This window comes from Heterodontus francisci, chromosome 31, assembly GCF_036365525.1.
Source record: "Heterodontus francisci isolate sHetFra1 chromosome 31, sHetFra1.hap1, whole genome shotgun sequence".
NCBI lineage: Eukaryota > Metazoa > Chordata > Chondrichthyes > Heterodontiformes > Heterodontidae > Heterodontus > Heterodontus francisci.
Genome location: NC_090401.1, coordinates 37,065,794 through 37,081,755, shown reverse-complemented (window position 1 = coordinate 37,081,755; position 15,962 = coordinate 37,065,794). Strand labels below are relative to the sequence as shown.

General features: G+C 41.6%; 1 protein-coding gene across 3 annotated transcripts in view; it reads left to right on the top strand.

Moving 5' to 3' along the window:
* The window catches only part of LOC137347153 (claspin), a 63,746-nt gene extending 48,501 nt beyond the window's left edge, over positions 1–15,245 (top strand). For 2 of the 3 annotated variants that reach the window (XM_068011307.1, XM_068011306.1), the window contains exons 19-26: positions 3,895–3,983; positions 4,439–4,600; positions 5,317–5,438; positions 7,120–7,244; positions 9,463–9,553; positions 9,894–9,976; positions 13,009–13,173; positions 14,998–15,245. In XM_068011307.1, the coding sequence (XP_067867408.1) occupies positions 3,895–3,983; positions 4,439–4,600; positions 5,317–5,438; positions 7,120–7,244; positions 9,463–9,553; positions 9,894–9,976; positions 13,009–13,173; positions 14,998–15,114 (954 nt within the window). In that variant the 3' untranslated portion in view covers positions 15,115–15,245. Of the gene's footprint in view, positions 1–3,894; positions 3,984–4,438; positions 4,601–5,316; positions 5,439–7,119; positions 7,245–9,462; positions 9,554–9,893; positions 9,977–13,008; positions 13,174–14,997 lie in introns of those variants that run through there. The other variant, XM_068011308.1, reaches the window with a different exon arrangement.
* The last annotated feature ends 717 nt before the right edge of the window (positions 15,246–15,962 follow it).

Sequence of the window (15,962 nt, the reverse complement as noted above, 5' to 3'; positions counted from 1 at the left end):
TGACAGCACCACGTTTCTTATCAAAATAGATTTGCTAAAGGGATACTGACAGGATCCTTTAACACCCCAAGCTAAAGAAATATCAGCCTTTGTCATACCATACAGTTTTTTCCAATGCCAAGTGATGCCATTCAGGCTTTAAAAAAAAAAGTGCCCCGGCAGCTTTCCAGAGACTAATGAACCAAGTGGTAGCCAGTGTTCCTAACTGTGTGGTTTAACTTGACGATGAGCTAGTATACAGTGACACTTGAAAGGACCACTTGGAACAACTAGAAGCTCTATTTAGAAAATTAGTCAGCTGATTTGGTGATAAACCCTTGCCAAAAGTGAATTTGCAAAAGTACGGGTATCCTACCTAGGGCACATAGGGCAAGATTAAGTGTTACCAAGGACAGCAAAAGTACAAGCTTTGCTGGAGTTCACTGCCCCCATGAGAAATCATGAGGTTTTGGGGATGTGTGATTTCTACCGCAAGTTTGGACCAAATTTTAGCATGAGAGCTGCTCCACTGATTGATTTGCTACAAAAATAGAAAACCAAGATAGTGTGGTCAGGTCAAGCATCTTTTCAGAGACTGAAAGCAATTTTTATCAATGAACCAGTGTTGGCTGCCCCAAATTTCACAAAGCCCTTCAAGGTAGCAATTGATGCTAGTGACCTGGGTGTCGGTGCAATCCTATTACAAGATGATATGACTCCAGACCCACAGTAATGTGGTTGACTCTTAAATGCCCTCTGAAATGGCTTAGCAAGCCACTTGGTTGTATTAAACCACTACAGAGTCTAAGAAACGGAATAAAACCAGACTGACCACCTGGCATCGACCTAGGCACTGGAAACGACAACGGCAAGCCCAGCCCTGTCGACCCTGCAAAGTCATCCTTACTGACATCTGGGGGCTTGTGCTGAAATTGGGAGTGCTGTCCCACAGACTAGTCAAGCAACAGCCTGACATAGTCATACTCATGGCATCATACCTTACAGACAATGTCCCAGACACCGCCATCACTGTCTTTGGGTATGTCCTGTCCCACTGGCAGGACAGACTCACCAGAGGTGACGGCACAGTGGCATACAGTCTCCGGTATGAGGAGTCATAGCATTAGGTCAAACATGGGCAAGCAAACCTCCTGATTACAACCTACCGCTCCCCTCAGCTAATGAATCAGTGCTTCTCCATGGTGAACGCCCCCAGTTGGAATAAGCACTGAGGGTAGCAAAGACACAGATTGTACTTTGGGTCGGGGACTTCAATGTCCACCACCAAGAGTGGCTCGGTAGCACCGCTACTGACCAAGCTGGCAGAGTCCTAAAGGACATAAATGTCAGGTTGGGTCTGCGGCAGGTGGTGAGGAAACCAACAAGAGAGAGAAAAACCTATTTGACCTCGTCCTCACCAATCTACCTGTCGCAGATGCGTCTCTACATGACAGTATTGGTAGGAGTGACCACCACACAGTCCTTGTGGAGAAAACGTCCCGTCTTCACATTGAGGATACCCAACATCGTGTTGTGTGGCACTCCCACCGTGCTAAATAGGATAGGTTTCGAACAGATTGAGCAACTCAAAACTGAGCATCCATGAGACGCTGTGGGCCATCAGCAGCAGCAGAATTGTATTCAACCATAATTTCTTGGTACAACATATCCCCAACTCTACTGTTGGCATCAAGTCGGGGGACCAACCCTGGTTCAATGAAGAGTGTAGGAGGGCATGCTGAGAACAGCACCATGCATACCTAAAAATGAGGTGTCAGCCTGTTTTTTTTTATTCATTCATGGGTCGCTGGCCAAGCCAGCATTTATTGTCCATCCCTAATTGCCCTTGAGAAGGTGGTGGCGAGCTGCCTTCTTGAACTGCTGCAGTACATGTGAGGTAGGTACATCCACATTGCTGTTAGGAAGGGTGTTCCAGGATTTTAACCCAGTGATAGTGAAGGAACGGCAATATAGTTCCAAGTCAAGATAGCGTGTGACTTGGAAGGGAACTTGCAGGTGGTGGTGTACCCATGCATTTGCTGCCCTTGCCCTTCGAGTTGGTAGAGGGTGTGCATTTGGAAGGTGCTGTCTAAGGAGTCTTGGTGCGTTGCTGCAGTGCATCTTGTAGATGGTACACACTGCTGCCACTGTGCGTCAGTGGTGGATTGAGTGAATATTTGTAGATGGGGTGCCAATCAAAAGGGCTGCTTTGTCCTGGGTGTGTCGAGCTTCCTGAGTGTTATTGAAGCTGGGGTTATTCTCCTTAGTAGAAAATGTTAAGAGGAGATCTGATGAGTTCATAATCATTGAAGGTTTTGAATAGGTAAATAAGGAGAAACTGTTTACAAGGCAAAAGGATCGGATACCAGAGAATATAAATTTAAGGTGATTGGCAAAACAACCAGAGGTGACATGTTACAAAAGTGCCTCTATTTTGTTAAATATATTTTTTTGAAGGTTCATGTTTGAAAGATTGAAGAAATGTAAACTTTGGGGTTTTCAAAGGGGGTCATATAAAGGCCACTTGACTTTGGAAAACAGTCCCTGGGAATGTTTTTTAAAAGGGTCACTGAGAAGTCTTGAGGAAAAGCAGCCTTTCTGGGAAACCACCTGACTTCCAGCTCAATCAACAACAGAGAACTTTGTCAACAACTTCTCCAGGTGTCCAAAGAAGTGACCGGTCATGATTGATGGAGGTCAAAAGGTTGACCTCCTGTTGTCAGTTTTGCTTTTGAATTGTTTTGAGTTGGGTTTAAACTGTATTCAAAGAGACAACTTCCAAGGAGAGAAGACCACAACCCAGCTCAGCTTTCCAGCATTTCTCCAAAAGACCCTGAGAAGTCCATGTGTCAACTCATTTCCTCCTGTCTTTGAAGAAAAGCCTGCTAAATTAATTCTCAACGCTGCCTGAAAAGAAGTGTTCTAAAAGATCCCAGTGACCCATCTATGTGAACCCGGAGGCCAGACTCTGCCAGTTTTGGAACATACGCGCATATAAATTAGGAGCAGGAGTAGGCCGCTCAAGCCTGCTTCGCCATTCAATAAGTTCATGGCTGAACTAATTACTCCACATTTCCACCTACCCCCGATAATCTTCCACCCCCTTGCTTATCAAGAATCGATCTACCTCTGCCTTAAAAATTTTCAAAGACTCCTCTTCCACTGCCTTTTGTGGAAGAAAATTCCAAAGATTCAAGACCCTCAGAGAAAATTTCTTCTCATCTGTCTTAAATGGGCGACCCCTTATTGTTAAACAGTGACCCCTAGTTCTAGATTCTCCCACAAGGGGAAACATCCTTTCCACATCCACCCTGTCAAGACCCCTCAGAATCTTGTATGTTTAAATTATGTCGCCTCTTACTCTTCTAAATTCTAGTGGATACAAGCTTAGCCTGTCCAGTCTTTCCTCGTAAGACAGCCTTCCCATTCCTGGTATTAGTCTAGTGTACCTTCTCTATACTGCCTCTAACGCTTTTACATCCTTCCTTAAATAAGGAGATCAGTACTGTATACAGTAGTCCAGATGTGGTCTCACCAATGCCCTGTATAGCTGAAGCATAACCTCCCTACTTTTGTATTCAATTCCCCTTGTGATAAACAATAACATTCTATTTCCTAATTACGTGCTGTACCTGCGTACTAACCTTTTGCGATTCATGCACTAGGAAGGGTGGTTGATGAAGTGAACAAAATAGTTTATACTGATTTGGTCAGGGCACTCTTCCAAGATTGAAGTTAACAAATGTTGCTGCCAAACGAACTTGAATTTGTATGGCATCTTGGGTCCTTGTGATGTGCCACTTCACATCTAATGAATTTATGTAGGGAAAATGAATATGATGTACAGTCTTTTGTGGTGTTTTTGTTTTACAAATTGATAAGAGGAAAAGATGAAATTGTCAAATTTGTTATCAGGATGACAAAAGTAGTGGAGAGGAAGGTGGCGAAAAAGAGGAAGATGAAGAGGAGCAGATGGCCCAGGAAGTTCTAATGAAACGCAAACTGTGAGCATGCCAGATTTTATTTCTCTTCCTTCCCTCTAAGCTGCAGCTGCAAATATGTATTTCCAAAATATGCCTCCTTTGATCATTATTTGACTTGACTTAAAAAAAAAAGTCAAGTTTTGAATGCAGTTGAATCTTGTAAACTGCAAAATGTTGAATTCTTTCCTTCTGTTCATTATTCCATCTACTGGAAAATTAATTTGATGTTGAAAGAAGACAATATCTGATATCGTTGCAGTATTTTGCTTTTGTGTCGTTGTATGGCCTGCACATACTCACTTTTGGGTCCCACCTGAAAAGTGACTGTTTGGCTGATGTATGAGCGTTGCTGCTACCCAAAGAACCATACCCCAGCCTTCAGAAGAAATGTAATGAATTTATCTTCATTAAGATTCTGCAGTACATTATTAACTATCTCAGACCAAATGTGTCTCAAGTTTGAAATTATTTTGTAGGAAACTAAAAGATTTTGTAGAGGATGAGGCTGAACTCTCAGGCAGCGACATGGCAAGTGATGATGAATGTGATGTAGAATCTGATGAATATGAAGAGGATGTAATTGAAGAGGATCTGCCGTCTGATGAGGAACTACAGGAACAAGTGAACAAAATTCACATGTGAGTACTTGCCCAACAAGAAAGATTGTTTTCTACCTGGAATATTGGAGTCGGGCTAAGGATGAAGTAAAGAATTTGGTTACTTCATTGCATCACATTTTAAACCTTGCTGCCCTTAAAGCGCTGTTCCTTCACTGTTGACTGCAAAATCTGGGCCACTATTTTGCCTGACTAGATCTTTTTCTATATACTGAAGATTCTTGCAGAATTCTTTTTCCTTTTTTCTCTTTTGAAATATGATTACTTCAAGGGGATTCCTGGTCAGCAATTATGAATTTTCCTTTTGAAATATGAAGAAGCTTCCTTAGACTATTGCTATCATATTCAAAATGACAGGTTTTGTTTACAGCTAGAATATTTTAGTTGCATAACTATTTCTGGGAGCTCTGATTAACTTTATTTGCTGTGTAATTTAAAGAGCTTATTCTTAATGAACTCTATACTTTGGAAGACTATCTAAAATTGAACACCTGTAATCTGAGGAAAATTTACCCTACTTTCAATTTGTCCTCTAAGGTCATGAGGCCAAGGCTTATACTGTCATGCAATTAAATTCATGTTCAAGTAAAAGGTGACAGTCAGACGTTGACTCCCTAAAGAAAGATACCATGGATTTTATATCCCAACACTTCGGATATTAGAATAAGGTTGACCAGGATGTATTTTCATTGCCTGTTATCCTAAAGTATTGATTCCTTTTTCCCCGCCCCCTGCAGGAAGGTATTGATGGATGAAGATAAACGACAGTTGCGTCTTTATCAGGAACAATACCTGGCTGATGGGGACCTGCACAGTGATGGACCAGGTCGTGCACGGAAATTCCGTTGGAAAAATATTGGTATGTTTATTGTGTTTTTTTTAAATGTCAAGTCATTAAGATGAGATTATTATGGAGTTTTAAAAAAAATACTGCTTCAGTGATAGAATCGGGCAGAGTCAGCATGGATTTACGAAGGGGAAATCATGTTTGACAAATCTACTAGAATTCTTCGAGGATGTAACTAGTAGAGTTGATGAGGGGGAGCCAGTGGATGTGGTTTATTTGAACTTTCAGAAGGCTTTCAACTAAGTCCCAGACAAGAGATTAGCATGTAAAATTAAAACGCATGGGGTTGGGGAAGTGTATTGCGATGGATAGAAAATTGGTTGGCAGTCACGGAACAGAGTAGGGATAAATGGGTCTTTTTCCAAATGGCAGGCAGTAACTAGTGGGGTACCACAGGGATTGGTGCGAGAACCCCAGCTATTCACAATATATATTCATGATTTAGATGAGGGAACTAAATGTAATATCTCCAAATTTGCAGATGTCACAAAACTGGGTGGGAGGGTGAGTTGTGAGGAGGATGCAGAGAGGCTTCAGGGTGATTTGGACAAGTTGAGTGAGTGGGCTACTGCATGGCAGATTCAGTATAATGTAGATAAATGTGAGGTTATCCACTTTGGTAGCAAAAACAGGAAGGCAGATTATTATCTGAACGGCTATAAACAGAGAGGGGAATATGCAGCGAGACCTGCATGCTCTCATACACCAGTCGCCTAATGTAAGCATGCAAGTGCAACAGGCGTTAAAAAAGGCAAATGGTATGTTGGCCTTCAAAGCGAGAGATTTCGAGTACAGAAGCAGGGATGTCTTGCTGCAATTATACAGGGCCTTGGTGAGGCCACACCTGGAATATTGTGTGCAGTTTTGCTCTCCTTATCTGAGGAAGGATGTTCTTGCTATAGAGGGAGTGCAGCGAAGGTTTACCAGACTGATTCCTGGGATGGTGGGACTGACGTATGAGGAGAGATTGAGTCGGTTAGGATTATATTCAGTGGAATTCAGAAGAGTGAGGGTGGAATCTCATAGAAACCTATAAAATTCTAACAGGACTTGACAGGGTAGATGCAGGAAGGATGTTCCCGATGGTGGGGTAGTCCAGAACCAGGGTTCATAGTCTAAGGATATGGGGTAAACCTTTCAGGACTGAGATGAGGAGAAATTTCTTCACCCAGAGAGTGGTGAACCTGTGGAATTCGCTACCACAGAAAGCAGTTGAGGCCAAAACTTTGTATGTTTTCAAGAAGGAGTTAGATAAAGCTCTTGGGTCTAAAGGGATCAAAGGGTATGGGGCGAAAGCGGGAACAGCTTTCAACTTTATCAAGCTTCTGCTCATATTGAGGGAAGAAGACTCCCAGATCTTTAGAATCAGTTGGTTTAATGGAAAACTGCTGATGCAATGCCCAGGATTTTCTATTCTTCGACGATAAACGGATAACTTATTGGAGGTACGCCCATGATTTTCGAATAAATTATCCAGAGCATGCAAGGCCTTTGTCGCCAGCATGCATCTCGAACAATTCTATCACGTGTCTTTTTCTTTACCTTTGTCACACCCAGAAGATATCCCAAACCCATCCTGGCTGACAAGTCTGGTGTAGCTCCACGAGTGTGGCTGGCTGCATTTTGCTTCTGCAGAAAAACCCTGATTTAAATGTAAAATCTCTTTATTTTGAGTAATTACGTTTTGTTTCAGATGATTCCTCACAGACTGACTTGTTTCGTGGAGATTCTGAGGATGAACCAGATGAGGAAGTAGATGAGGCAGAAGTAAATTGGCGAAAGGATCGGTTTGAACGAGAACAGTGGCTTCGTGAGCAGGTGCTTTTTGTATGCCAGCTGGTTTTGGTTCATCTGTTAGATCCACTTAATGTTTCTATAAAATGCCAAACTATGACAGCTTTTGTATTCTTGCAGCAACCATATTTGGTAGGGTTCACATTACCATTGCCATATAATTTAACATTTTTGGGATCCGACTTTGTTGCTTGGCCAGCCTGCTACATACAATTTTTATAAAACTGGGGAGGGGCAGGCGGGGAAAGGGCACAAGAATATGGATCATTTGCTCACATGCATGTGCATCAGGTACACTTTAGAGTCCCAAGAGTGGGTGCAGAGTGATTCATGGCTTAAATGATTCTGCACTTCTGGCTCAAGGATGCTGTATGGAGGCAAGCAGCTTTTCATAATGTTACGACCAGGTGAGGAAAGGGTCTCAGGCTCCCCTCTCTCCCTTTTCCTGGTTTGGCCGTAACTTTTAAAATATGGTGATTTTAGTTCCACCTTAGTGAGTCCTGGCTCACTGCTGTCTAATTGTAATTGTAAAGGAATCAACCAGACAGGCTTTCTCAGGTTTAAACAAGAAAGGTATAAGTTTTTCACCTTAAAACTCTAACTCAATTAAAACTACTAAAAATACACAACGCAACCATGCTAACATGCATACGTGATAAACACACACACAAATAGATACAGAGGAGGAGAAAGAATTAAAGGGAGGAAGATTTGAAGTAGTAGATGGAATTCAGTTGCTGTTGGTTTTGCTGTGAAGTCTTGATTGAAGTTAAGTCTTGCAGTTCTCGTTGGGGTTCAGTGCACACTTACAGACTTGTATCGCTAGTACCAGAAGGCTTCAGGGGCCTTCTGTCTTGAGGCTTAAGTTACTTCCGTGTGTCCCTAGAACTTTCTGTGAGAGAGAGAGAGACCTTGCTTCTCCTTGTTCTTCAAAGTTGCAGCCTGTCTCAAAACCTCTCTGAGCACAATTCAATCAATCCCCAGGTTGGCCAGCAGGTTAGTCATATGACTAGCTCTTTGTTTGAAAAAGCATTGCCTGCCAGGTTTGTTGATTCTTCAAAGCTTACTAGACACACACAGTGGTGGTGGGGGAGCGGGATGAAATGCTGTCTTATACAGACAGTGACTCTCAATGTCTTTTGGTCATCACTATTGACAAAACTCATCTGGCTAATTGAATCAGGGTGTCACTTCCATTGTCTCTCTGTGCAACTGTCTCTGAGAATGTAAATGTGCAGCCATGTTTTCAGCCATTGCCCTGTGGTCTTTTTTAAACCAATTATGTTCAAGGTCCAGTAACAGTTCAAATAGCGTTCCATATGATGAAATTAATATGTTTCCATTTGGCAGGTGTGGTTTCCGTCACAATAAGATAATGTAATGAAAGGACTTTGATCGACTTATTAACTCAGGTTAAACTGGCTGAAGTTCCAAATTCTGCTTAACTAACCAAATCTCATGCAGAAATCACCATCTGTGTTTTAAACAGAATCTAATTTTAGAATGTAATAAACCAAGTTACAAGTTAAATTAGACAAGTTCTGGAGTGCCAGTGAAGGATATTTTTCCAGATGGTATACTCCTGAAGTAGGCCATCACATTACTCAGTCAACATGTCAAAACAAGAAAGCATTCCTTCTTTGTTTGATACTGTTAGTTACGATTTTCTATGTCAGACACCCCCGGGGGTCTTGCTGTGTTCCACAGTGGTAATTTCTAACCAGTGCAGCTGCCTTGTAAGTCAGAACTTTCTGCAGCTACCTGCTCGAAGCATACAAACAGTAAGTTAAGTGCTGCTCACCATGCATCCCTAGTAAATTAAATACAAGTCATTGGGAACAAAAAGTCTCTGGAAAGGTGCAAAAAGACTTTGGATTCTTGATGAGCAAATCAGCTCACTCACTTTCCAGATACCAAGTTATCAACCTCTGTCTTTGGGAGGAGGCAAATGGCAAGGCAGTATGAAAATCTATGTCATCCAATGCGGTGTAATTTTAATTCAAACGTAATTGGACTCTTGTGCCCTTTACCTTTGAGGATAGGTGTGGGGTTGAATTTCTTATTCATATAGGGGGAGAGCAATGTCAGTCTGAAGTAAAACGTTTTGGTAAGCACACTAATAAATTTTGTATACTGATAGCAAAATTTTTTTTTTTTTAAATCTTTCTAGTTTCATTTTTAAGGTTAAATCTTCAATTGGATTTCAACAGATTGAAGTATATCTGTCTGCCTTTCTCTCCAGTCACAGGATGCAGGTAGTGAGGAAGAGGTTGGTGAAGACAGTCAATTCATGAAACTGGCAAAGAAAATTACTGTTAAAGCTTTACAGAAAGGTATGTACAACCATTAAAATAAATGTTCTTCACAGCATCCCATAACTTAGCAAGAAACATTTTTAAAGAGAACAGGTGAAAACTAAGTGTCGAGTTGCAAGTGGAACCAACTTTCACCCTGTTCGTAAATGTATTTCAGTTGTAGTAACAATCATTGTATCAGATTTTAGCAAAAATATATGTTGGGTGTGGAAACCTGCTGGAGACATGTCTATTTGAAAAAGGTTGAGATTGTGCAATAAAATGTAAAGCTAATGTTCAGGTACTTGGGATTACCTTGTGTGTAGCACAAATCATTAGAGGAGGCTCAACTTAATGCTTGCCATATCTGGGTTTGCAGGTAGTTCCATGGAAGTAGTTCCAGAAAAGAAACCGCAGGAATCGATGAGACTCGAGCCCCAAAAACCCTCCTCTGTCTTTTGGGTATGTGATCATTATTGAACTGATTGCTTGCACATGAGTTTCAATAAATGCTCCTAATTTCAAGTATTCCAAAAATGGGAGGTGAGGAAAGGGATATGCAAGTTCTCAAAACCATATTCTTGGATTCTTTTCGAAATGACATTGCCTCTTTATAACCACTTAATACAAGGCATTTCTTTTTTTCTGGGATAAAATAGAACTCCTCATTTTTATCAGATCTTGTCAGTTTTTTGAACACCTCTTTAGCGTCTGCCCCCTTGAACGACTAATATGCCGTAAGTTATGAGAGTAGCTTATATTTTGTATTTGATTCCAATGAGTTGGTGGTTTTGGCCAGTCTTGAGAACTAATCTGGAGCAGCCAAACTCCCTTTAATAACTTTTCCCTGCTTAAATGGCTATGAATTTCTTTTATGTATGACTCTTTATTAATTGTTTCCAATTTTCAGGAATCATTTTGGTTAGGCTGAGCCTGTTTGGTTCAACTTTTTTGTTTCTGCAGTATAATTTTGTGAGGCTGTACCACAAGGTATATCAGTGTGAACCCACTGTGGAGGAGTTGTGCTTGGCTTTTAAGACAAGCTCATCACAAATTTGTGCTGGCATTTTGGTTGAGGGTTGGGATGTATTTTCACTGGGTCAGGGTGAAGGGAAAAGAGCGAATTTGGAGGTGTTTTGTGGGTTGTTCAACTCCTACTGACTAATTGCGGAGCTGCAAGGCAGAATCTAGCTGCGATGTTTTGCTTTCCTGCTTTTTTTTTCTCAGATGGTCAAAGGTTTATGTATTGAGTGGGGTAATCTTTCTAAGCCAACAAAATCGGAACTCAGTGATGCCATTGATTCTCTAGCCAGCGGAAAAGTCCCTGGGAAGGACAGCATTACCCCTGAAATAATCAAGAGTGCCAAGCCTGCTATACTCTAAGCACTACATGAACTGCTTTGCCTGTGCTGTGACGAGGGAGCAGTACTTCAGGACATGCGCGATGCCAATATCATCACCCTCTATAAAAACAAAGGTGACCGCGGTGACTGCAACAACTCCTGTGGAATCTCCCTGCTCAGCATAGTGGGGAAAGTCTTTGCTCGTGTCGCTTTAAACAGGCTCCAGAAGCTGGCCGAGCGCGTCTACCCTGAGGCACAGTGTGGCTTTCGTGCAAAGAGATCGACCACTGACATGCTGTTCTCCCTTCATCAGATACAGGAGAAGTGCCTCAAACAACAGATGCCCCTCTACATTGCTTTCATTGATCTCACCAAAGCCTTTGACCTCGTCAGCAGACGTGGTCTCTTCAGACTACTAGAAAAGATTGGATGTCCACCAAAGCTACTAAGTATCATCACCTCATTCCATGACCACATGAAAGGCACAATACAACATAGCGGCACCTCATCAGACCCCTTTCCTATCCTGAGTGGCGTGAAACAGGGCTGTGTTCTCGCACCCACACTGTTTGGGATTTTCTTCTCCCTACTGCTCTCACATGCATTCAGTTCTTCAGAAGAAGGAATTTTCCTCCACACAAGATCAGGGGGCAGGTTGTTCAACCTTGCCCGTCTAAGAGCGAAGACCAAAGTACGGAAAGTCCTGATCAGGGAACTCCTCTTTGCTGACGATGCTGCTTTAACATCTCACACTGAAGAGTGTCTGCAGAGTCTCATCGACAGGTTTGCGGCTGCCTGCAACGAATTTGGCCTAACCATCAGCCTCAAGAAAACGAACATCATGGGACAGGACGTCAGAAATGCTCCATCCATCAATATCGGCGACCACGCTCTGGAAGTGGTTCAGGAGTTCACCTACCTAGGCTCAACTATCACCAGTAACCTGTCTCTAGATGCAGAAATCAACAAGCGCATGGGAAAGGCTTCCACTGCTATGTCCAGACTGGCCAAGAGAGTGTGGGAAAATGGCGCACTGACACGGAACACAAACGTCCGAGTGTTTCAAGCCTGTGTCCTCAGTACCTTGCTCTATGGCAGCGAGGCCTGGACAACGTATGTCAGCCAAGAGCGACATCTCAATTCATTCCATCTTCGCTGCCTCCGGAGAATACTTGCCATAAGGTGGCAGGACCGTATCTCCAACACAGAAATCCTCGAGGCGGCCAATATCCCCAGCTTATACACACTACTGAGTCAGCGGCGCTTGAGATGGCTTGGCCATGTGAGCCGCATGGAAGATGGCAGGATCCCCAAAGACACATTGTACAGCGAGCTCGCCACTGGTATCAGACCCACCGGCCGTCCATGTCTCCGCTTTAAAGACGTCTGCAAACGTGACATTGATCACAAGTCGTGGAAGTTTGTTGCCAGCGATCGCCAGAGTTGGCGGGCAGCCATAAAGGCGGGGCTAAAGTGTGGCGAGTCGAAGAGACTTAGCAGTTGGCAGGAAAAAAGACAGAAGCGCAAGGGGAGAGCCAACTGTGTAACAGCCCCGACAAACAAATTTTTCTGCAGCACCTGTGGAAGAGCCTGTCACTCTAGAATTGGCCTTTATAGCCACTCCAGGCGTTGCTCCACACACCACTGACCACCTCCAGGCGCTTACCCATTGTCTCTCGAGATAAGGAGGCCAAAGAAGAAGCAATTTTTCTAAGTTTTTTTTTTAAGTCAAGCCTTTTCTTTAGAAGAATTTGTTTCGCTGTAATATAAAATTAATGGGTATGATGAAATCTTAACACTGTATACAAAAACCACCCACTTGTCCCATTAATAAATTTCCACACCAACTGAATTTAAAGCAATTTCCCACAAATGAAAATTGGATCAACAGTTAGAAAATATACTCAAAAGCACTTCTCTTTCTATTTTGTAATGGGGCTCTTTTCAAGATGGCTGGTATTAGCCATTTAAAGACTGCAACATCTCAATGATATGCTGCTTTTTGGGACAGTTATAGTTTTATGTGGAAATATTCATACTTGTATTTCTCTTTGCAGTGGTTCCATACCTGCAGAGAATCAAAAGCCTACTTGGGGGAGAGATGTTACTGACTGTTCATGGTTTTTTTTTAAACATATATATGTTCACTAGATGAAAAATGGATCTCTGCTAAACCGACCTCGAGAAGTACTACAGAAACTAGCAGCAATATCAGATGTGAATCTAAATGCTCCTCGTGCCAACTCTCGTAACTTTGTCTTCCATACACTATCCCCAGAAAAGAATGAAAAGAAAACGACAAAATCAAAACCACAGGTAAGAACAGAATAACAGGTATGCAGGAGATGAATGCCACTGCATTCTCTTAATTCTGATGTCACGTGGCCCACTTTCAGATTGGTCATCAATGCATTGTCAATTATGTGTCAGACATTATGGTGAAGTATGCTGCAGCCTGCTTAACCATTGTTTTTCAAAATGCTTACTTATTGCGGTCAATTACTTCACCATCAAACGTTCCTTTTCCCTCTTGATGCTTGTACACTGAGGAGAAAATTTTCGAAACTTGGCTTTCTGAAGACTATGTAGCCAGGGTGGAAGCAGGGATCAGAAATGCCACTTGTCACAAGGTGAACTTGCAGTTTTTCTGACTAGTACGGGAAGGTATTGCTAAGTAGTTCATCAGACAAGTAGGTGTACAGAATGGGGTTCAGAGCTCATTTTCTTAGTATTTTTTAGTATTTGTCAACAAATAAATAGAGGGTAGGTCAACAAGCACATGAATGTGGATGAACAGGACTGCAAGTTACAATCTGGGCATCATAGTTTTAGATTAAACTAAGCTTATGGAGAGTTGAATACACGTGAGGAGAATATTGAAATAGTCAAGTCTGGAGATAACAAAATCATGAATGAGCATTTTGACAGCAGATGCTGGGGTGGCAGGGGGATGGGGGAATATGGGTCAGAAGCTTAGCTCAAGGTCAAATAGGACACTGAAGTTGCGAATAGTCTGATTCAGCTTGAGACTGGTTAGGGAGGGGGATGGAATTGGGTGCCAAAGGAACGGAGTCTGTCTTCCATGTGTTTACTTGGAGGAAATTTTGGCTCATCCAATACTGGATGTTGGACAAGCAATGTGACAAATCAGGCAGTGATGGGGTTGAGAGGTGGTGGTGAAGTATAAAGCTGGGTGCCGTCAATGTACATGTGCAACCTGATGCTGTGTTTTTGGATGATGCTGAGGGGCAGCATGTAGATGAGAAGTACGAGGGGACAAAGGATCGATCTATTGGTCACCAAATACTATAGGATAATTTACTTTGTAATGGAACAGTTTTGAGATCTGAGAAAGACAAATTAGAGTATTTTTGGGAACTGTGGAGGAGCAAAGTATTTTGGTGTCCAAGTGCACAAATGGCTATAAACTGGTGCACAAGTAAAAAACAGAATCAAAAAGGCTAATGGAATGTTGGCCTTTACATTAAGAGGCTTGGAATTCAAAAGTGAAATCCTAGTTCAGTTGTACAGAGCCTTAGTTAGACCCCATCTGGAGTACACTTTTCACTTTTGGACACAATCTCGGGAGACATATTGATCTCTGAGGGCGTACAGTACAGATTCACCAGAATTATGCCAGGGCTTAAAGTTAATTTGCATAAACTTGGCTTGTATTCTCTTGAGTTTGGAAGGTTGATGGGTGATCTGATCAAGGTGTTATATGTTCCAATAAATGAACTTGATAGGGTAGGTACATATACTTCCTTTGGGGGAATCCAGAACAGGAGGGCATAATAAAATTAGAACTAGGCTATTTAGGAGTGAAATTGGGAATTGCTTTTCCAGGCAAGGAGTCTTGGAAATCTGGAACACTCTCCCAAAAATCAACAGATGCTGGGTCAATTGAAATTTAAGACTTGAAATAGACTTTTGTTGGCTATAGGTATCAAAAGACATGATTAAAGATGAGTAAGTGGAGTTGAGGTACAAATCAGCCATGATCTAACTGATAGGCTTGAGAGACTGAATGGGCTACTTGTTCTGATCTACCAATTGGATGACTTTCTTTTTGCTGAAGCTGCTGGTAATGTTGTGGAAGTATATTGTCAACAAAACTAATGAATCCACTTTATTTTGCAGACAAAAAGAAAGGCAACTGCTACTCCAATGACTTCATTGGCAAAGCGCCCACGGACTGAGAAAACACCAACAAATAGCACCCATACCAGAAGTATATTCAGATATCTAGAGAAATGATTATTGTAATTATAATGTAGCTTCAATTTGTATTCAGCCTTTGTGATTGTAAATTAGCTGTGTTGTACATGTATATGATATAAATGCTCTTTGTTGTTTTATCCAATAAATAAATTGCTCATTTTTATAAATCTTTTGGATTTTTTAAATATTCAACTTTTTAATAATACTAGCACATTTTCTGCTATTAGGGTTAAAAAATATTCAGCTGTTGCTTGTTATCCAAAGTGATTCGTGTTGGATTCCGATTACATCAAATTATCATTCAAGTGGAAACTTAAAATTCTAATTTTAAAAAGAGGAACTCAAACAAGAGATTAACATTTACAGAGGGCAAGCACTTAAGATTACTGTACAGGTTTTTGTTAATGCTGATCTAAAGACCATATGAAGAGTCAGAATAGATTTGAAGCAATGAATGTGCCTCAATACATTGCAGTCCTTTTAAGCAGGTAACTAAATTAGTGATGAAATACATCAGTGAATAAACACAGATTTTAGGAGTTACTCATTTTAGATTTTAAAAAATTCTAAATGCATGGGAGTTATGATATTAAGCCAGGCTGAACCATATCTACAGCATAAAACAAACCATTTTGCCCAACTGGTCTATGCTACTGTTTATGCATCATATAAGAAAATCTCCTCAGTCTTTTTTCCCCCCAAGAAAAGAACCCCAGGATGATCAATTTTTCCTACTAGCTGCATTCTCTCAATTCTGGTGACATCTTTGTAAATCTTTTCTGCACTTTCCCCACTGCTTTATTATCCTTTCTGTGGTTTGTAGACCAGACCTGCATAATCCAAGTGAGAACTAACCAAGATTCTATATAAATTTAATGTTCTTT